At 39.1% G+C, this 22869-nt stretch overlaps 1 protein-coding gene and 1 non-coding gene across 6 annotated transcripts in view; one reads left to right on the top strand and one right to left on the bottom strand.

Moving 5' to 3' along the window:
* Positions 1-1812: 1812 nt before the first annotated feature.
* Positions 1813-1886, top strand: trnai-aau (transfer RNA isoleucine (anticodon AAU)). The gene has a single exon. It is a non-coding gene; the product is annotated as a tRNA-Ile (tRNA).
* A 1922-nt stretch (positions 1887-3808) lies between these two features.
* Positions 3809-22869, bottom strand: part of LOC127619886 (engulfment and cell motility protein 1-like) — a 144308-nt gene continuing 125247 nt past the window's right edge. For 2 of the 5 annotated variants that reach the window (XM_052092910.1, XM_052092909.1), the window contains exons 17-22: positions 19573-19736; positions 17812-17924; positions 11055-11162; positions 8796-8878; positions 7706-7783; positions 3812-5848 (exon numbers count right to left, since the gene is read on the bottom strand). In XM_052092910.1, coding sequence (XP_051948870.1) covers positions 5648-5848; positions 7706-7783; positions 8796-8878; positions 11055-11162; positions 17812-17924; positions 19573-19736 — 747 coding nt within the window. In that variant the 3' untranslated portion in view covers positions 3812-5647. Of the gene's footprint in view, positions 5849-7705; positions 7784-8795; positions 8879-11054; positions 11163-17811; positions 17925-19572; positions 19737-22869 lie in introns of all 5 variants that reach the window. The other 3 variants (XM_052092912.1, XM_052092913.1, XM_052092911.1) reach the window with 3 other exon arrangements.

Genomic DNA, 22869 nt, shown 5'->3' with positions numbered 1-22869 from the left:
AAATCTCCGCAAATTCCGTGGGATGATGCTCACGGAGATTGTGCTTAAGGTTTGACGTGTTTCCCGCATTAGCCGACAATTTGTGCAGCAGACTTTTCATACTTGGGGAGCCATCAACATTGATGGTGCTTCGTGGGTCTTTTACAAGTAATACCAGACTGCTGAAATAAAGGTTCAGGCTCGCCCGGTCATTGATGGTGCTTCGTGGGTCTTTTACAAGTAATACCAGACTGCTGAAATAAAGGTTCAGGCTCGCCCGGTCATGTCTGTATGATGCGCTCGTGCTGGACTTCTGATGAGCTCGCGATGCGCAGCGCTATAACGACACCTGCATGTCACCTTTAAAATTGAGTGTCAGTCAAATGCAACATGAGGAAGGCGCACTATATTTATTTTATCTGGCTAAGTTTATATGATGATGCGTAAATGTCGCAGATTCTTTCTTAATTAAACTGATTAGGATTTTAGAAAAGTTCTGAAATCCTTTATCTTCATGCAATACCGTAAATGAGAAGATTTCAAAGGTAACCATCCATTTTAAAACCGAGGTAGGCCTATATAGTGAAACCTTGAACCCGTTACATCCCTGCAGCCTACATGGCAGGAACATTGCGATGTTTATTTTTTAATTAAGTAGATGTTGAGGCATTTTGACTCTCTATAGTTCCCGCTTTACATTAGCTGCACAATGCACATGTGTGTGTTCCGATCGGATTGGCCAGGTGTTTCGACCGCACCATTTACACATAACAGCGGGGGGATGGAGATCAGAATCAGATGACAAGGTGATTTACATATACATTATATTTTCGGTGATATAAGTCAGTAAGTAAATTGTTGTACTTGATCCCATTATGGGTCAACCACAGACCTTTGCATGGGTCATATGTACCCTTTGACTCCCCCTGATGGCGGGCCTGGGTAAGAGTATAAAAAGACAAAAAATAAAAGTAAAAAAAGGACATAACAGAATGGCGTATGTACATGTGCAAATGGTAATATATGTGCAAGGTAGGGTTATGTACAGTTATTAAATTAAATATGAGTGAATTTACACATGTAGGCCTACGTGAGATAGGTATTTACATTATTGCATGCACTATGGGAGTCCTGAATGCAGTTTAATTGTTCTTGTGGAAAATGGCCTGAGAGTAAAAACTGTTCTTGTTGCTGGATGTCCTGGCCCTCAGTGCTCTAGTGCCGACCAGAGGGTAACAGTTCAAAGAGGCAGGGTCCAGAGTGATTCTACCTGCACGTTTCCTCACTCTGGAGAAGTACAGGTCTTGCAGGGTGGGCAGGGGGCACCAATAATCATCTAAGCAGGCCTGAATGTCCATTGTAGTTTCCTTCTGTCCGATTTGGTGGCTGAACCAAACCAGTTATAGATGTACACAGGACAGACTCAATGACGGCGGTAGTAGAACTATATCAGCAGCTCCCGTGGCAGGTTGAACTTCCTCAGCTGGCGATTCTCAACTAAAATGAGTAATTGTGTGTGACAAAGGCACCCAAAACTTTTTAAACTACTGAGGCGATACCGTAGCACTTTCCTTTGAATTGTGGGTTTGCATTTTAAAAAGTGTACAGAGATCCTCTTTAAGCACACGAAGCGGCGGGAGCGCCGCTAACCTGAAGACAAGGGAAAGATAGAACAATATCTTTCTATATCGGAGTCTGAACAACTGTCAGAATAATCGTTTCAGCCGGGATGGTCGGTGCTTAGTAAATTTACAGTATACCTATCTTTAGACTCCACAACGCCACTGATTTACGGTAAGTAGGGTAATTATCACAAACACCTATTTTTCAGCAGGTCGGTTAGCTCAGTTGGTTAGAGCGTGGTGCTAATAACGCCAAGGTCGCGGGTTCGATCCCCGTACTGGCCACAGAGCTTTTAACTGTTTCTCGAAAATCGACTTTTGCTCAATATATTTCTATTTATACATTGTTATTGAGGATGCGATTATCATCACCTTCCGGAATAATGTTCAAATCACAAATGTAAGTGATGTCAACAAGTAGCTATGATCTGGCCTTAAAATAAACAGCCATTATGTTTGGAAGCTATTGCGGTGTTAAAAATGTAATATATTCTCCTCGAACAAGGCCTATTTCGTAAGAAGAAACAAATAAACAAACTATCTGCTGACATGTTCACAGCTGATTCACAACCCATAGGCCTACCCAGCAAACACATTTGTGATGTGACAATGTTGGCGCGGTTTCATTTTTACTTCTGTAACACTGGAATCTTCCAAAGCTCATTCTAATGACTGGTATCACTATTATTATTATTTTTTTTTAATGAAATTCATATTTTTATTTACCAAAATTACATCAAATTGATCAAAAATAACTAAGCCATGTAATGTTAAAAATGACAATTTTAGTTTCAAATAAACCTCACAACAGCATTCTAGCTGTCATTCCAGAAAAGGTGATCAGGTGAAGTTTCAGCATATGCTTTCTGATCTTAAGTAGTATACTGTATGGCTAGTTGATTGATTGTGTAGTAGGGCACTTCCCACAAACTTCTCGATTAAGATGTTCTCAAAACAGTTCAACACCTCAGAATTAGATAAATACACTCACCTAAAGGATTATTAGGAACACCTGTTCAATTTCTCATTAATGCAATTATCTAATCAACCAATCACATGGCAGTTGCTTCAATGCATTTAGGGGTGTGGTCCTGGTCAAGACAATCTCCTAAACTCCAAACTGAATGTCAGAATGGGAAAGAAAGGTGATTTAAGCAATTTTGAGTGTCATGGTTGTTGGTGCCAGACGGGCCGGTCTGAGTATTTCACAATCTGCTCAGTTACTGGGATTTTCACGCACAACCATTTCTAGGGTTTACAAAGAATGGTGTGAAAAGGGAAAAACATCCAGTATGCGGCAGTCCTGTGGGCAAAAATGCCTTGTTGATGCTAGAGGTCAGAGGAGAATGGGCCGACTGATTCAAGCTGATAGAACAGCAACTTTGCCTGAAATAACCACTCGTTAAAACCGAGGTATGCAGCAAAGCATTTGTGAAGCCACAACACGCACAACCTTGAGGCGGATGGGCTACAACAGCAGAAGACCCCACCGGGTACCACTCATCTCCACTACAAATAGGAAAAAGAGGCTACAATTTGCAAGAGCTCACCAAAATTGGACAGTTGAAGACTGGAAAAATGTTGCCTGGTCTGATGAGTCTCGATTTCTGTTGAGACATTCAGATGGTAGAGTCAGAATTTGGCGTAAACAGAATGAGAACATGGATGTATCATGCCTTGCTACCACTGTGCAGGCTGCTGGTGGTGGTGTAATGGTGTGGGGGATGTTTTCTTGGCACACTTTAGGCCCCTTAGTGCCAATTGGGCATCGTTTAAATGCCACGGCCTACCTGAGCATTGTTTCTGACCATGTCCATCCCTTTATGGCCACCATGTACCCATCCTCTGATGGCTACTTCCAGCAGGATAATGCACCATGTCACAAAGCTCGAATCATTTCAAATTGGTTTCTTGAACATGACATTGAGTTTACTGTACTAAAATGGCCCCCACAGTCACCAGATCTCAACCCAATAGAGCATCTTTGGGATGTGGTGGAACGGGAGCTTCGTGCCCTGGATGTGCATCCCACAAATCTCCATCAACTGCAAGATGCTATCCTATCAATATGGGCCAACATTTCTAAAGAATGCTTTCAGCACCTTGTTGAATCAATGCCACGTAGAATTAAGGCAGTTCTGAAGGCGAAAGGGGGTCAAACACAGTATTAGTATGGTGTTCCTAATAATCCTTTAGGTGAGTGTATATCCATAAAGCACGTTTACGTTCCAATTTTTATATTATTTTTGCCTATTTTAAACTTAATTTATTTGTCAGTGTTGGATGTGGATTTTCTTCGAAACAACATAACTGCCACCCTGGGCCTGTTATTACCCATACAGAGGTATTTCTCACCCACACCAATCATATCACATCTGAAGTTATGGATTTAACCACTGGAAGTCTTTTGGATTACTTTTATGTGTTTTTGAACCTTCGAAGTTCTGGCCACCATTCTCTTGCATTGTACGAACCTACAGAGCTGAGCTATGTGGGTGTGTTCTGAAGAAGAAAGAAAGACATACACATCTGGGTGAGTAAATGATGAGATCATTTAAATTTTTGGGTTAACTATCCCTTTAAATACTTTGGTGTGTAATACGATACAACAGTGAAAGCCCTGAATAAACACTTCTGTATATCTTTGCTTATCAGTGGTGGCACCCACAAATTCATACTGAATATTTGTTTTATATACTGATATAGTTGTGACTGTTTTACTTTATCTAAAGCTATTTTAAATATGTTTTGAAGTAATGTATCATATTATGCCATTTTTATGACATCAGATTAGAGACTACATGGTATTTTTATTAAATTAATTTGCCACACTGCAGGACTAATTTACATAAGTGACTGCTGATGATAGCTGTTGATGAAAGCTGTTGATAAAAAAAAAAACAACACACACACACACAAAGAAAGAAAGAAAGAAAATAAAACTAAATCATTGTTAAATAGAAGAAGAACAAAAAGTGTTAATTGGGAAATTACATAATCATGTTATTTCCCAATTACCACTAGGATATACTGGCATTTCACACCAGTAGCTTTTGAAGAATATTCACAAGTATCTATATGACACCAACACTTGAAATGTTAAAAATAACAGTCACTGGGGTGACAGAGATACAACCAAAACCTGAATTGGAATCAATCTTTAATGTAAACAGCAGGATGTCGTGATCTTAAACCTATAACAAACATCTGAGGGGAGAAAAATAAATCATACCAATTAGAATACCCCAATCTTAAATTAAATTAAACATGAAAGTTAAAATTAATTTGACGGCCCGAAAAAATACAAATTCCTTAACACACAAAAATGTATAATACTGACTACTTGGCAGCAATCACAAATATCACAAAAGTTTATACCAGCTTACAAAATCAGAAGCTCAATATTGCTTTGGAATGTTACAGCAGTCTGCCATGAGTCTGTTGATGTTGAGTGAAGGAAAGAGCTTTATTTACATGCCTGCGTTAGAGTCAGACAATGATAACAATGGATGCACAAAGCAGGTATGGTTTAAGACAAAAGACAACCTCTTGCACGAAGCTACCTGTTTAACAGTCTATTGTATATGAGGCAGGAATGAAATACTTGGAACTAACTTTGACTTAGCTAGCACTACCGTCTCAGCTTTGAAGTTAGCTGCCGCTTGTTGGAGTGAGAACCTTCTGCACACTCAACAAGGAGCATCCCGCTCAGAACAGCCTTAATTTTACGATGTGACAGATTTTTGACAAAGCAATTTTGAAGCCAGAGCAGGTGAGCAGGTTTGAGGAATGTGACCGTTTGAATAAATGTTTGGAGTTGACTGACAAAACTATAGTGGTTTAGGACCTGAGGACCAGTTTGTGTCGAGGTTCTTTAAACAGACCAGATTTTTTGTAGGCCTTGAAGCGAAGTCCATTAAGTTCAGAAAATCCATTGTGATTAGGTGCACAAAAGAGCCAACTTTTAGCAGGAAAGAAGTTGTCCTTTTTTAAAAGTCTCTTCCAGTATGCATTTAAGGAAAATCAGTCAGTCCAGTGAAAGGAGATTAGTTGCAGTCATAAACAAAGTCATAATTGCTTGGCTCTTTAGGGATGGGGGGTGGGACTTCAGGAATCTGGATGTTCTCCAGGTCGAGGAGGCGGAGCTTCATCTCCATGTTGAGGAGAGTGTCCATGTCTGAGCGAGTGAACTCACTGGTCATCTCCTTCCCCAGCAGTGCATTCAGCCCATCTGTCCACACACAATACTGAAAAAAGCCAGCCAAAACATCATTAAACCAGAGCATACACTAAGTCTGGAGGGGGGGAAAAAAAACACACTATATGGAGCAACAATGCCCGCCAACTTTTTCAGCCATATTGGTTCCGTACAATTTCTTTTTTTTTTTTTTCACATAGGGGTTACGTAAAAGTACTTTATAAAAGAGTTCTAAGCCATGAAACAAACAAACAGTGGTGAATCACAATATTACAATCTTTGATTTGAAACAAAAAAAGTTATTTGAAAATCAGAAAAAAGGAACAACACTGCATATTTCATTCATGAGGGAATTAACTACATTGCGAAGCATTATGAATTAAAAAATCTAATTAAAAACGAATAAAACTACTGATTTAAAGTGGTTTATTATAAGTACAGAAACTATATATTTGACATGTATTTCAATGTTTAGATATTTACAAATATACACTGATGAGCCAAAACATTATGACCACTCTTAGGTGAAGTGAATAACGTTGATCTTCTCCTAACAATGCAGGAGAAATGGGCAGGAGTAAGAGACCTGAGTTACTTTGACAAGGGCCAAATTGTTATGGCCAGATGACTACTTCAGAGCATCTCTGAAACGGCAATACTTGTGGGGTTGCTACTGGTTAGCAGTGGTAAGTACCTACCAACAGTTGTCCGAGGAGGGACAAACCACAAACCGATGACAGGGTGTTGGGTGCCCAAGATGCGCGAGGGCAGTGAAGGCTATCCCATCTGGTCCAAACTGACAGACGGTCTACTGTGGCACAAGTCACAGAAAATTTTCAAGATGCTTATGGGAGGAATGTGTCACAATACACAGCGCATCGCACCCTGCTGTGTATGGGGCTATGTAGCCGCAGACCAGTATGAGTGCCCATAATGACCCCTGTCCACTGCTGAATGCACCTAAAATGGGCACGCAAGCGTCGGAATTGGACCTTGGATCAGTCGAAATAGGTTGCCTGGTTCGATGAGTCCCATTTTCATTTGCATCACGTGGATGGCCGTGTACATGTGCACCGTTTACCTGGGAAAGTAAAAGCACCAGGATGCACTGTGGGAAGACGATAAAACATTGGAGGAAATGTTATGGGCAATATTTTGCTGGGAAACCCTGTGTCCTGGCATTCATGTAGACGTCAGTTTGACATGTGCCACCTACCTAAACATTGTTGCAGACCAGGTACACCCCTTCATGGCAATGGCATTCCCTGATGTCAGTGGCCTTTTTCAGCAGGATAATGCGCCCTGCCAAACTGCACACATTGTTCGGGAATGGTTTGAGGACATGATGAAGAGTTCAAGGTGTTGCCCTGGCCTCCAAATTCCCTAGATTTCAAACCGATTAAGCATCTGTGGGATGTGCTGGACCAATAAGTCTGATCCACAGCGGTTCCACCTCGCAATTTACAGGACTCGAAGGATCTACTGCTAATGTCTTGGAGCCATAAACCACAGGACATCTTCAGGGGTCTTATAGAGTCCATGCCTCAACAGGTCTGAGCTGTGGCACGCAGAGGACCAAAAGCACATTAGGCAGGTGGTCATAATGTTTTGGCTCAGTGTATATTGAAAGTGCAGGTAGACCGACTGGATTAAGTCATTCACAGTGCGTCGTGGAAGTGGGAGGTCACTGCAGAGCTCTTTTTTTGTTTGTTTGTTAAAATTAAGGTTGAAATAATGTGGACGATACCTACATACCATCGATTAGCAATTCACAGTAAGTCTTTAAAGGTGTCCAAGTTTAAATAAAAAAATCTGTTATGTAAAATAAGAATGGGATTCTCAGTTCTGGAACAACTGTTGCACTTTTAATGAGATAAAACAGTTCCGGTTTTTGGCTGTTGCTCACCTCATGCTTGTCAGGGGCAATGAAGTTTAGATACTCGTCAGACTCGTAGAGGACAGAGAAAGCCAGCTCCAGCACCTCCTAAAGAAGGAGAGAGAATTGACACCGTCTGTCAAATGCTAATATGGCTGCTGTGTTTGTTTGCCTCCTACTGCGTGACTTTTGAAGGTCTTCTCCGAGACATATTACAACAGCAGATGGTCCAATCTGATGAGTGTGTGTGTGCATGTATATGTATGTATATGTGCCTCTCCTATTGGGCACCAAGAGACAGCAGTAAGATGATCAACACAGGTTGTGCATCAATGCTTCACTGTAACAAGATGTTTCATTCTCACCAACTTGACTCCAAACAGAAAAAACATGGAGACATTTTTGGGGTAGAATTTAGAAGAGGTGTCCAGTGCATCCAGCAAATGTGTACAATTCTGACAAATACGTCAATAAATTGTGGAAATGCACGTAAGAAGTCACCAGCACCAGCTTTTGTCAAATTGATCTACAAACTTTCTATGGCATATTTGAATAGTCTAGATATGGCCTCAAAAAAATTCCTCACACCCCTATGACTAAAATTGTACAGTAACAGGTGTATTACCAAGATAAAGTAAGAAGTGTTTGGCTGGTCATTTGATCTGAACATGTCAACTGCCATGAGGCAATCTGCTCTGTGAAAAATAAATCATCTTTAATTAGGATACTCTTCATCTAATTTTTCCAAAGTACTATTTTTTGGAGTGTCATCGAACATCAGGACTATGTGGATCTGACAACCTTATGGCTGTCAGAAAGTTCCAGAGACTGTTGCAATACTTGATGTACCATCGTCAAGTTTAATCAATTGCATCAACAGGGAGTAATTTTTTACACTTGTCGCATAAATTTGACATTCCCTGCTTTGTTTGGTGGGAAGAAGAAAGGATGACTTTGAAACTGAAGTGAGCTGATGTATCATTAGTCACGAAGCTACAAGGCATAACTAATGCATCCTTTGTCACCAAGCCACACACCAATGCATCAAAGGAACATTTTATCTTTTGATATTCAAGAGCATTTTTGCTCTCCTTCACTGAGGACACACAAAAGGACTCACCTTATTCTGCTTCAGAGCTCCCTTTTCCTTCATGTGTGGACAGTCTTTACCAGTGACAACAGCTTTGATATCAGCCACAGGAACTGCCACATGGAACAGAGAATAATTAATGGCCAAGTGTATACTGCAGCTAAATACAATTGTCACTACTCTTCTGAATGCTTAAAGGGGTCATGTCATGAGGAATCCAATGTTCCTTTATATTTTGACATACAAGAGGTAATTCTACTATAAAAACATACTGTAAATTTCAGAACTCAAAACTTAATCCCCAACACATAAAAAAAAAAATTGAAATCAAGATCAACAACTCCTTTTACATCATCACACCCTTAGCTCCACCCACTGGTGCTCAATTCGTAAACAGAGAGAGAGAGAGCAGGACAGACAGGCCTAAGGTGGCCTACTAACTATTCTTGAACAACAAAAGGGACCCATATGGATTTCGCCATTTTGGGTGAACTATCCCTTTAATTCCATTCTGTACACACAGAACTCTGTAATTTACAGTAGTAACAACTGCATTCCAGAACCAAATTAATTGAAACAGAGTTATGCATCTTTACTCATTTGAAAATTATGACACTAGTCTGTCCCTCTGCCCCGTAGTTGATCTCTGTGGTCTAAAGGAAACTCTTACATAAATGTTGAGTAAGTGCACACTGTTTAAAAGTAAAATCTTAAAGAGCATGAGCACAGCATAGCAACCCTGGTGATGGCATTAATAGCAATTGCCCTCTCTCTTGCACATGTGTGCAGATGCACACCCATCCTTTTTTCTCCAATAACATAATAGAAACAGCCCAAGCTGTGATATTATTAGTTCTGAAGTGATGTTTTTGAGATGCTTGGACGCCTCATTTGGTTTGAATCAGCAATGGAAAGTAGTTCCATGCACAAATCCTTTTTTTGTGACCGTATTGAGTTTTTCCTATTTTGTTTTTATTTACTTGATCATTGAAAAAGTAGTTCCTCTCATCAGCTCTGTGGTCTAAATAAAACTCTTACAATATATATATATAAACAATAAACAAATAACTGCAGATGTGGCCAGGGCAATAAATTGCAATGTCTGTATTGTAAAACGCCCCAGACAGTGCTACAGGAAGACAGAAAGGACAGCTGATCATCCTCGCAGTGGCAGACCACATGTAACGACACCTGCACGGGATCGGTACATCCGAATATCACAACTGTGGGACAGGTACAGGATGGCAACAACAACTGCCTGAGCTACACCAGCAATGCACAATCCCTCCATCAGTGCTCAGACTGCTGAGAGAGGCTGGACTGAGTGCTTATAGGCCTGTTGTAAGGCAGGTCCTTACAAGACATCACTGGCAACAATGTCACCTATGGGCACAAATCCACCTTCGCTGGACCAGACAGGACTGGTAAAAAGTGCTCTTCACTGAGAGTCGTGGTTTTGTCTCACCAGGGGTGATGGTCAGACTCGCATTTATTGTTGAAGAAATGAGCTTTACACTGAGGCCTGTACTCTGGAGCAAAATCGATTTGGAGGTAGAGGGTCTGTCATGGTCTGGGTGATGTTTCACAGCATCATCGGACTGAGCTTGTTGTCATTGCAGGCAATCTCTACGCTGTGCGTTACAGGAAAGACATCCTCCTCTCTCACGTGGTACCCTTCCTGCAGGCTCATCCTGACATGACCCTCCAGCATGACAATGCCACTAGCCATACTGCTCGTTCTGTATGTGATTTCCTGCAAGACAGGAATGTCAGTGTTCTGCCATGGCCAGTGAAGAGCCCGGATCTCAATCCCATTGAGCACATCTGGGACCCGTTAGATTGGAGGGTGAGGGCTAGGGCCTTTCCCCCAAGAAATATCCTGGAACTTGCAAGTGCCTTGGTGGAAGAGTAGGGAAGATTGAAAACTGACAAATCTGGAGCAGTCCATGAGGAGGAGATGCACTGCAGTACTTAATGAAGCTGGTGGCCACACCAGATACTGACTGTTACTTTTGATATAGATATATATGATTTTGATATATATATATATATATATATATATATATATATATATATATATATATATATATTAAAACACCAAATTGGTTGAACTGTTGGGATCCATGATTCTTCTTTACAGCCGCAACATGTCAAAACTTTATGGTTATTGCAGTCCTGTATTCTGTACACACACAGAATATGTACGTGGACAATAAGACTGGGTATGGCCATCTTAAACTCATCTTTATAAAGCCACCAAATCATAGTCAAAATGCAGGCTCTACTCACGTTTTTCCTGTAGGGAATCATGGGGTACTTCTCCCTGAGGACTCTCCTCCAGGTCTCCGTAGTGCAGGACTTTATGATTAGGTGACAATCGACAGTACCAGAACTTATCTGTTGAGTAGAACAGTGGGTCAGTCTTCTGCACTGTTATCCATACAATCTTATCCATATCGTTGTACAAATACAACCATATCGGATAAAAAAGTAGCATTGTATCTCATAAGACCCAATGCACTAGGTCCACCATCATTTTAATACATTCTGAGACCATGGAAACACTACTTTTGGTGTAAGCTTTCACACTTACAGCAACAAAACGAGCTGAAGTCATTCATTTTTAATGAGCGTTGTCGATTTCCTACAACATGAGTGACGACTGCATGATGCAACAAAGTTTATTAGAGCACAACTTTATACAAATGAGCATCAAAGTGACGCAGCATCTATCAATAGCAGCGCAGACAGTGATCATATGCTGAAACAATTGGATACAGCGTTAAATTTGGAATGCCTACTAGCCATAAAAAATAGACACTCAGCGAAAAAACAGACACTCCATAATGGTCCATATGTTTTTATTTGTTTTTGCAGGAGCATGATTTTAAAATTCCCTGTTGGCTTTATCTTGATAATTTGGTAAAATGATTGACAAGTTGTCTCCCCAACCCCTTCCCCAAACTTCCTGTGCCATGCAGAAGAGCTAGCACAAGCTATCACTTCAAGGACTGCTCGCTTATAGCCAAGAATAGCCATGGCTGGTACTCGACCCAAGTGTCAGATTCCAAATCCTAATTGATGGGAATAGCAGTTCTCAGAATAAAAGCATTGTGTGATGGAAGTGCATTCTGCAGTGTGGCACTTCACAGCCGCTTATCCGTTCACCCTAAAGGGGATGAGGAGGGCACAGCAAACAGCTCGATCATTGCTCAATTTCTATACCATCAGCTTACCATCAAACCAGCTCAATAGGGTGTTTATCCACCACTATGAATGTGCGATGAACAACTAGCAGATATTACAGCCAACAACCATCTGTGAGCTTATTCTGAGATGCCAAAACAGATATGTGCACAATGGCTTAATATGCATACTGTGCTACGTGCATGATGGAAAAGGGTTTTTTGAAAGGATGCTTCCTTTTTAGATGCCTTTATTGAGTCTCTATGCTAATAGATGACAGACATTAGGGTGGAGCCATGTTATGGCACCTTTTCATCTTAACTATCACAATGACCATCTTGAGCATTGACTATCACCATGACTATCCTGGCCCTCGACTCTTGCAATGAGTATTTTAGCCCTTAATTAATCACAATGACTATCTTGGGCTTTTGACTAATCACAATGACTATCTTGGGCCTTAATGAATCGCAATGACAATATTGGCCCTTGAATATTGCAATGACTATCTTAGGCGCTTTACTGTCATGATGACTATCTATCTTTAGCCCTTGACTATCAGAAATTATTTAGTTTCACCCTTGACTATCACAATGACTATGCTGGACCCTGATTAATCGCAATGACTATGATGGCCCTTGATTAATTGCAATGACTATCTTGACCCTTGACTCTCCCATTGACTATCTTGTCCCTTTTCTATCGCAGTAAAGTCTTGTGTATTTTGCATGTTATACTGTCCAAAAACTGTCCACTAAGACATAAAAAGACTGTCTGACCGATAAGTTACCAATAATGTGTTGTTGATACATACCATTTAGGGGCATATAAATCTGAAATTAATGACACCTCAACAATAGCGCATTTAAACAATGGCACAGCACTTTCTACAATTTCTACCTGAATAGATTGTAAGAAAATACTAGATTTTCTAGCATTTTCTGCCAGCGTATGAGTGCCAACATCCATTCCATGGGCAGTGAATAGAGTGTGAGTGATCAGTGACTGAGACTAGACATACTCATTCAGTTAAAGCTCTAAAAACAGAACTAAAACAAACCAACAAATTATATTATACATTATTATTATATATATTTTTTATTTTAACATTATTCTGGATCCTCAGGCAACCTCTGCAGTACTTGTGGTTAAGACTAAGGGTTGGAAATGGACTGCTCGCATTGTAAGCCTGTTCTGTTATGGGGGAACAATAGGAAATACAAATGTCAAAGCAGTTCTGGATGTAGCACCTGTCACACTGGAAAGCCACAGGCACTGCAGGAAATGAGTAAAATCTGGAAAAATGTGGGAATCGTAAACTCCCACTTAACTTCAAGTTTGTCAGTTGTATTAGAGGAACAAACAGACCCAAGTATCATAAAACCATTAACGTCCACAAAAGACCAAAAACCTCAATTCAGCGGACATGTAAAGGGAATCGTGAAGTTTGATTGGAATTCATGGCTGAAATTCGGCTGGTTATGATGACTGATGGCTGTCCTGCTGTCAGGGCCTTTTACATGTTAATGACTGGCAATTGTGAGTGAAAAGTGTTAGGAGATTGTTGTGTTTCAGAGTACAGTGGAAGACAAATAATGGAAAGGTTGGCTTATTGTTGGTTACAGAAAACTATATTACTGTACAGACAAACATGCTAAAATAAACACCCTGAACATAACATTTTTTAACCAAAGAGTGGTGATATTTAGCTCAATAATAACTACATTTGATTTTAACTTATAGTTTTGACAGATATTACAGAAAACAATTTTTAAATGCAGAGATTTATCTGTATTTCTTTTATGTACATTTTCAACACCTACACTGTTACCATGTTCTGACATAATAGTTAATTTAAATGTCTAATGGATCAATTATTACAACTACCAATAATGGTAAATAGCCATGATCACATGGTCAGAAAATGTATTGCTAAAAATCACATAAGAGTTTATTATAATATTGTAATTTTATTATAGTTTATTAGAATATATGAAAACTTTAGGAATCATATAGGCCTAAATCACCTCAACCATTGTGCACAGTGGTATTACTACTGATACCTTCTTTTTCTGGCTTAACTGCATAGAGAAAGTACTAAGTACACATCTGCCTGCTATACGTTTCAGAGTAGAAACATTGCTGCAGAGTCAGTCTGTGTACCCTGTAAACTCCATATCTCCACAGGGCTCCCAAAATATTCTTGTCCCCAAAAAAATCTTCATTAACATAATCCACTAACAAGGTAAATCAGATTATTTATAGGTTTTTAAATACCAATACTGTATTTAACTTCAACTGCATTACAATCTCTCACATAATGATTCCTCTTTTCCACATAATAATTTTTCCCACATGACCAGACTCAACTAATCTTCACAGATTATCTAAGGTAACATCAAGCTCTTGTTGCACATATTGAGAGCATCCTGAGCACCTGCATCACTGCCTGGTTTGGGACTTTTTGGACCGTAAAGCCCTGCAGAGGATAGTGAGAACAGCTGAGAAGATCATCAGGGTCTCTCTTCCCTCCATCAAAGACATTTACATAAAATGCTGCATCCGCAAAGCAACCAGCATTGTGGATGACCCCACACACCCCTCACACAAACTCTTCACCCTCCTGCCGTCTGGCAAGAGGTACCGAAGCATTCAGGCCCTCACAGCCAGACTGTGTAAACAGCTTCTTCCCCCAAGCCATCAGACTCCTCAATACTCAGAGACTGGACTGACACACACCTGTACACAATACAACTTTTGAACATGTCCAGAGTTGCACTTTAATTCATTGTCACTTTATACCTGGCTGTTACCTCAATAACTGCTATGTCCATAGAACACTATTTCATAGTATGTTATGTTTACATTTAGCATTTTAGAAAGTGTCATCTTTTTGCACTATTCATTACAAATGTGTACTGGTCGGCGCTGCACTGTCTCTCACTGTGCCTATTGTCCTGTACCTTTTAGTAATTTATGGTAATGTCCCGAACTTTTTGCACATGTTTGCATGTGCACAAATGTTATTTAGTCTTTGTAGTCTCATGTGGTTCTGTGTTTGTCCTATGTTGTTTTATGTAGCACCATGGTCCTGGAGGAACGTTGTCTCGTTTCGCTGTGTACTGTACTAACTGTATATAGTATATAGGAGTCCTTCAAGTGGGTGTTTTCAGTGGTTAAATGACTGTTGTGTTTTGCAGTTGCTGGAGACCAGGTCAATAGAGACACAGGAATATTGTGTATTTCATGGGCATGATGTCTGATGATGAAGATGGTGTTGGAGATGGAGTCCGGGGCTAGTTTTTACACTTTTTACTATAAAAAAATAAACCTACTCTGAGAAATATTTATTGAAGTCTTTTCTGTATAGAGACACACCTTAAAGCCTTGGCTGCAAAAAAACTCTATGTTATTGACCAGGAAAAAGATACATGTTGCAGCACACATTGACCTAACAGCATGTTGTTGCAAAGGTAACATGGTTGCACCCCCACCTAGACAGACATTTTTTGGGAGCCCTGAAGTAGTTTGCAGTGGCCCAATAGCTGTCAAGATGTAGGTATGTGCTAAATAAATTGTAACCAAAAAAATAAAATCAGTGACCCATTGGTTGTCAAGATTAAGTTTAAGGGCAGCTAATCCAGTTTGAGCTAAATGATCAATAGGGGTGATTATTTTATCCAAAAGGTGAGAAATGCAAATGTGACTCAGGTGTGTGTCTTGACAGAAAACTTAAGGGGATTACTTATCATGGAAAAAATGGCCATAACACAGAAGTAATCGTCAATCACAATACATCTGAAATGGTATATAATCGGATGTATATGGGCCTGTGGAATTTGAGACTCCGGGCCAGTAGGTTTCTGAAAACGTCCAAAATTCAGCGGTTTATACTGGGCCAGATACAAATCTTTTCATGCAGTGAGCTATGTTTCAGTCTACCATCTAAGAACAGTCCTTGAAAGCTTGCTGAACAGGTTAGTTGCGCAAGGACAAAATTAATCGTCTAAAATCGGGTAATCTTGAGATGAAAAATATCTGAATTGAGGTGGCTTCGTGTCTATGGTGCCTTCTGATGGGAAACTCATACGATGGTATTAGAGAGTATAACAGACAGTTTATTAATGTCAAAAATATAATATCACGAAGGTTCCTATAACAGTAATATATGGAATTTAAGTGAGAGATCTATATTTCTGCTTAAGAAAAAGAACCTGATATACAGTATAATATGTGGAAATGGGCAAGGTTAAAGATTAAAAGGTATTTTTTACTCTTAGCAGTTAGCAACCTGAAGGGTGCGCACACATTTGCAGTGATTAAATTGCTGAAGTTGCTGTACTGTTGGTTGTTAGTATGTGTTCCTACTCAACTGCTGTATCCAACCGTATCTGGCAGCAGATCCACTGCATTAGTAGAAGATGCGTCACTGTGCATTTGTACACAATTTAACTTTGTCAGATCTCCAACAGTCTCTACTGCTCATGTCGCACTGAATCGGCAACTCTCATTAAAAATGAAGGACTATTGGTCGCTTTGTCACTCAAATTGCTGTCAATGCAATTGCTCTATGCTCAATGCATGTGATAACATTTTCCATTCAAACAAACGAGACTCGTAACAGAAAACAGGCAGTGACGGCAATGAAACACAGTGTGAAAATTGTCAACCAGATAGAAGAGTGAGAGAAAGAGCAAGAATGAGAGATAAAGAAGGAGGGTAGGGACCCTGAGAGAGAGAGAGAGACAGGCAGACAGATGCTTAGCAAGAGACAGACAAGGTGTCTAGTCTCCGAATGATCTAATCCTGTAGAAGTGTGAAGAGCGTTAAATTATTCGGCTAAATGATACGGCCTCCTTCAGAGCTCAACAGACAACCTTCCTCTTGAGCCAGTTGCCGTAGAAGGCGATATTACATTCAACGATTCTTCAACTCTCCAATCTGCGCTGTAAGCTTTATCACTCCCACCACTCAGCGCTTGTTTGAAATTGGCCCCATTCTTTCACTCTCTCAGCAACGGACAAGGCTATTTTTCACACGTGCTTAATCATTCTGTCGGTTTAATAATAGCAGTCATAAAAATATTCAGAGACAGGATCAATTTCAGAGTTTAAGTAAGAAAGTTGAATAAAAGCTGCCTCCTAAGACAACATTTTGAATATGTAGATATCTTTAGTTTGTGACAATATTGAAAACCCCTATTTTGTGTCCCATGAAGATTTCTAAAAAGTCCTGTAATTCTGATGTTCTATTCAAGAATGAGAATGATTTTAATAGAGATCACCAATAAAAGCAGGAAAATGTCATTCATTATGTGTTAAGGGACTAGTTCACCCAATGAAAATTATCTCATGATCTACTTGCCTTTAAACCATCCCAGTGTATGTCTTTATTTCTTGAGCAGAACTGAAATTTAGATTTTTATAAGCAGATTTCAGCTCTGTATGTCCATACATTGAAAGAGAATGTGCCATGACGCTGCTGGCTAGTTTTGCTGAAGATGTCATACACATCTGGGATGGTTTAAAGGCGAGTAAATCATGAGAGAATTGACATTTTTGGGTGGACTATTCCTTTAAGCGGATAGGCAGCTATGCTAGGTTTCAGTGAACAGAATACTGACATCAAAACTACAGACCCAGCTCTGTTTCATGTACACTCCCAGAGAAATACATAGCACCTGAGAAAATTCAGCAGCAAGTGTGCCTCTTTAAAGAAGGAAAAGCCTTAGTATTCTACAAACTCTCTTAAGGAATCTTTAAAAATTTAAAATATTTCATGCAACAGGGCAAAAAGGAAAACCCCACCCTTATCATGTTTTCATCAAGTTTTTGCCTGATCAAGTTTGTGTGTTTCATACCCTGTCTCCTTCGGCTGCTTATCTTCCGGAAGCAGGTGCCCTCACACAGGCGATTGAGGCGCTGCTGTTTGATCAACTCCATGATCTCTGGCTGGATTTTCTCTCTAAGCTCCCTGAAGAAACATTGAATCACACATGAAACATTATGACGAATAGAGTAAATGACTGATCCACCTATATGCACTTTAATAGCAGTTCACACAAAGAAATATCCATCATGTGCAGTGCATAAAAAACACAATTGACCATTAGGCAAACAGGGCCTCAAATCTAAAGATCTTTTATTCTGCTGTACGCTCTACCATGGGTATCCTCTATGAATGAATGAGTTCTGTAATCATTAAATACTAATTAAAGTGAATTATTCATGACTCTGAGGCACACAGGGCATGTGAAGCATGCAGTTATATAACAGCATTATGGAATGAGGCCATTTCTGTACTGGCATTATACCTTTTATCTTTGTGGCTTTGATCATTTTAAATTAAAGTGTAGAGATTTAAAGATTTGAAGAAGAGAGTTTTGTTCAGGTGTTCAAATTTATGAATCAAGTAATCATTTTTAAGATAACAGATTTTAAGTCATTTAAATTTCGACACATACTATGTGCACACTGTAGTAAATGGCTAAGTGGGTTTCGATTTTTTTTGTATAAATTTTTATTAAAATGTTTTTATTTTTGTCAGGAATTATGCCCAAATTTTTAAGGAACCAAAGAACAACCCCCCATGGTCATGAAGGTGAACAATTTGTTTAAAAATAATTTCTAATATATTGATTATTTTAGCTAGCTAGGACATTAGAAGCTTGCTAATAAGTTAGACCTTAGCTGCTATCTATATACTGTTAAAAACAGAGCTGGACATTTGATATTCCTTTTACAGAGACTAGATGAAACCATGTTACATATTTCACAAACCTGTCAAGAAAGTGTCCTGGTCATATTAAACCCTAAATCAATACAGAAGTGAAAAAAAATAGGCTATATTTTTTATAAATACAAATGATGCCTACATTTAGGACCATTCAGATTTTTTTCATCGTGATATTATTTTCAGAACACTTTAGCACATTTTACCCACAAGTTCTCATTACTGTAACACGCCCAGACATTTAACTTTTACTATTCCCATTGTTTTCAATAATGATTCTCATTACCGTAACAGTATATATTTTAAATGTTTTTTGCTGTATTAAAACATTTGAAATATGTTGTAGGATGATTTTTTTAGAAGTTAAAATTAGCGAAAATGAAAAGCAGTACCAAGCTAGTACTACTATGATAAATAAATAATCTACAATTTAAATATATATACATATAATTTTTTCACATTGCGGTAATGATAAAATCATAATGACCATTTTGGATTGCCATAATGAGAATTGATGGGTAAAATGTGCTTAATCTGCAATATATAATTTCAAATTTTTATGTTTCTTGAAAGAACATGAAATTGTGAGTGATATTATTACATCCTGAGTTCAAATGTCATTGGTTTAGAAGCTTTGAAAGGTCAACATGAACATTACCAAATAACTCTGATGTTAATATTCCGGAATATTCTCTCTCCAGCTGAATGGTACTACTGTAATGCAGTTGGCAATTTATTTCATGGAGACTCTTCTGAATATCCATGAGTTATGCTTCTTTTCAATCATAAGTAAGACACAGGTGCAGGCATGGTACAAAACTGGGTGAGACTTATGTGGAAATTGGGTGTGTCAGAAAACTAAAGAGTATCTAGTGTGCATCAGACTCACAGGATGGGCCGCGATTGAAAGTCCTCCTGGTTCATCCTCTCGGACTGTCGTAATTTGAGGATTTCAGTGTAGCTTAGATTTTGCAGACGACCCTTAAACTGATCCAGAGAGTTAGGCTTGATGGTGAGAGCACGAGTGATCTGTTCCTTCACCACCTGCATCACCTATAACACAAAAACAAACACTGATAGTTATTAATCATTCAGGTAAACAAAACACGCATTCTTATCAATATGACTCAATCTTTTACTTTTCTTTTTTTGAATCCCCTTTTCTCCCAATTTGGAATGCCCAATTCCCACTACTTAGTAGGTCTTTTTGGTGGCGCGGATACTCCCCTCATTCCAGGTGGCGGAAGTCTCAATTGCCTCTGCTTCTGAGACATTCAATCTGTGAATCTTATCACGTGGTTTGCTGTGCATGACACCATAGAGAGTCACAGCAAGTGGAGGCTCATGCTATCCTCTGCGATCCATGCACAAATTACCACGCACTCCATTGAGAGCGAGAACCCCTAATCGCAACCACAAGGAGGTTACCTCATGTGACTCTACCCTCCCTAGCAACCGGGCCAATTTGGTTGCTTAGGAGACCTGGCTGGAGTCACCCATCATGCCCTGGGTTTGAACGCGTGACTCCAGAGGTAGTAGTCAGCATCAATACTCGCTGAGCTACCCAGGCCCCAACTCAGTCTTTTCTTTATTTTGGTACAGCTTTTGAATCATAAAAGGACAACACATCAAACATCTGTAGAAACAGACTGTCATACATATGACAGCACAAGGTCACTATAATTTACACAAAATGACACATTTAGCCTTTAAATGAAGACTGAGGATTTGCATTCAAAGACAAAAAGTTGCTGAAATGAAAAGGAAAAGTGAACAAACAAACTATTATTTTCTATTCCTTCTTCATACCGATTGCACAAACACCTCAAGAAATCTGATGATATCAACTGCCTTTATAACTAAAAAGCCAAAAAGTCGCAATCTATAATCAAGAGTCTTGGGTGTAGAATATAAACCCAAGAATCTCGCACACATGGCGAGAGAAATTAATTGCATTTACTTTGTTAGAAAACACATTCTTACCCAAGCGACTTACAATGCACAAATCACATTTGATGAAGCTCCAAAAACATGTACAGTAGATACAATACAACCTCGTAAAAAATGTAAATGCAAAGTTAATACCAAAACACAATCCATAACACTACTTCCCACACACCTAGATTCAATGACTCCCTAAGCACTTCATAGGCCCTGTCCCAAATGTCACCCTAAGCCTTAGTAATCCTCCTCAAAGTCCACACTTTGGTGATGCAATGTTGTGTGGATTGTTGTGAATAGTCCGATACTACAGATTTTTAGTAGTCGACTAGTCAAGGCCAATCGAGTCAAATTAAACTATTTGTGACAATATTCCACCCCACACCCCCAACAGAAATCCAACTCCCCTACCTGTACAATCATGCAGTAGACAATAACAGATCTATGTTTTCCACAATTTAACAGGTTTTAGGTAGTTATTTATAACTTAAAATCAACATAGCTAGATGCCATTAGGTATTCAATACAGTAGCAATCTAGACTGGGGTTCTTTAGGTTGCCATGGAAGTGCACATAGTGTTTTCAAACATGAGAGGGAAATTATGACTGACGGACGGAGCGTTGTTTTGTATATAAACTGATCGGATGTAATAAACATCAACCATTAAGTTATGTCCTCGTAAGCACCTTTTTATGACAAGTGTGCAACAACAGGTAGGCATACACTGCACTGTAATGTGGATAAAAGTTATCATAAGTGTCAGAACATTATTAATCTTAGTCTTGACTACCTGTAGCTGCAAGCCTCCTCTTGCAGCTTGCTTAGATGGTTACAGTTGACTCCTTTCATGGCCTCAGGGATGAACTAAGGATATTAGTACTGCATTCATTTAGCATTTATTGTGTTTTTGTGTAAAAAAAAAAAAAGTATGATATCTAGAGTAGATAATCTAGAGACTATAGCCCCAACTTCAGGAAAATGAACCAAATGGTTCTGAGCACGGTTTGGTACGAACAACAGTACTCAGGACAGAGAACCATTTTCGTCAAGACTGCGCGTTAGCTGATCTCACAGGTGTTGAAAGTTGGTTCCACCCCTGAAGAGCAAGGATTGAGAAGTTACTCTGGACAAGTGGAAACCCTTCATGAGTTGAGGAGTGGAGTAGGGTTTCCACTCTTTTCAAGGCACACTTTTTCAGGACATTTTATAGTGTCCAACGGGTGTAATAGACAGGCAAATACAAGATGTCATGATGTATATTGTGGTTATTAGGTGGTTATTTTGTTCTGACTAATGTATTTGTCAATTTAATTAAATTTTATTATCAAAATGGTGTTTAATCAAATGAATTACAATTTTAGTCATAAGAAAATATATATATTTTTTAATGAATAAAATTTTTCAACAAAACTGCATTATTTTTGACAAATTAAGTGCTTTTATTCAAAATTCTTACACTCGCATTCGGAAACAACACTGTAGCAACACAATATTTTTGTCAAATGAAGTGCTGCTTAACAGATCACCACAGATGTGAGATATATTTTTTTAATACACTAGTATTATTTAATTACAGTACACATTACATTACTAAACAGCAGTAATATATTTTAATATCTAATGTCTCTTTCCCCCCCATTTCACACGCCCATTTAAATCAATATTTTATGAGTGTTTTTGATGGTTGTATCTTACTGGATAAACAAGCGGTGATATAATTAGATAAATATATAGTATGTATGTGCTGCACGCTTCAGAGCGCTTTGCTCTCGGTCATCTACTACACAAACACATACACAGCGTTCACGTGATGATCATGATTAGGACTGCACAATTAATCATATTTTAACCGCAATTATGGTTTCTGCCTCTCACTGTTAATTAAGCATAACCGTCTGCGATATAATTAAATATTTTGAAGACTATTTTCAACTCAACAAAAAAACCTGCGGTCCAACCATTGTTACTGTGTCAAATGTTTTTGTAGTAAACACTACAGCAATATTGGAACAAAAAAAAATCTTATTTTGAAATGCAGAAATTATAGCAGATGAGCAGAGAATGTACGCGGCAGAGCTTCTTTTATAGACAGTCAACATTTGGTTTGTTTCACAATGCGCAGTCGCCGGCAGTGACAAAACTATATGAATATGTGTAGGATGTGTTGGAACCCTGGGGGAGGCTAGCCAAACAAGAGGAATGGCAGCCTGGTTGAGAAGTACTGTTTGACAAAGAACTGATTTT

The sequence above is a fragment of the Xyrauchen texanus genome, chromosome 26 (assembly GCF_025860055.1).
Source record: "Xyrauchen texanus isolate HMW12.3.18 chromosome 26, RBS_HiC_50CHRs, whole genome shotgun sequence".
Lineage (NCBI taxonomy): Eukaryota > Metazoa > Chordata > Actinopteri > Cypriniformes > Catostomidae > Xyrauchen > Xyrauchen texanus.
The sequence above is the reverse complement of the archived record's forward strand: the minus strand, read 5'-3'. Positions and strand labels throughout refer to the sequence as shown.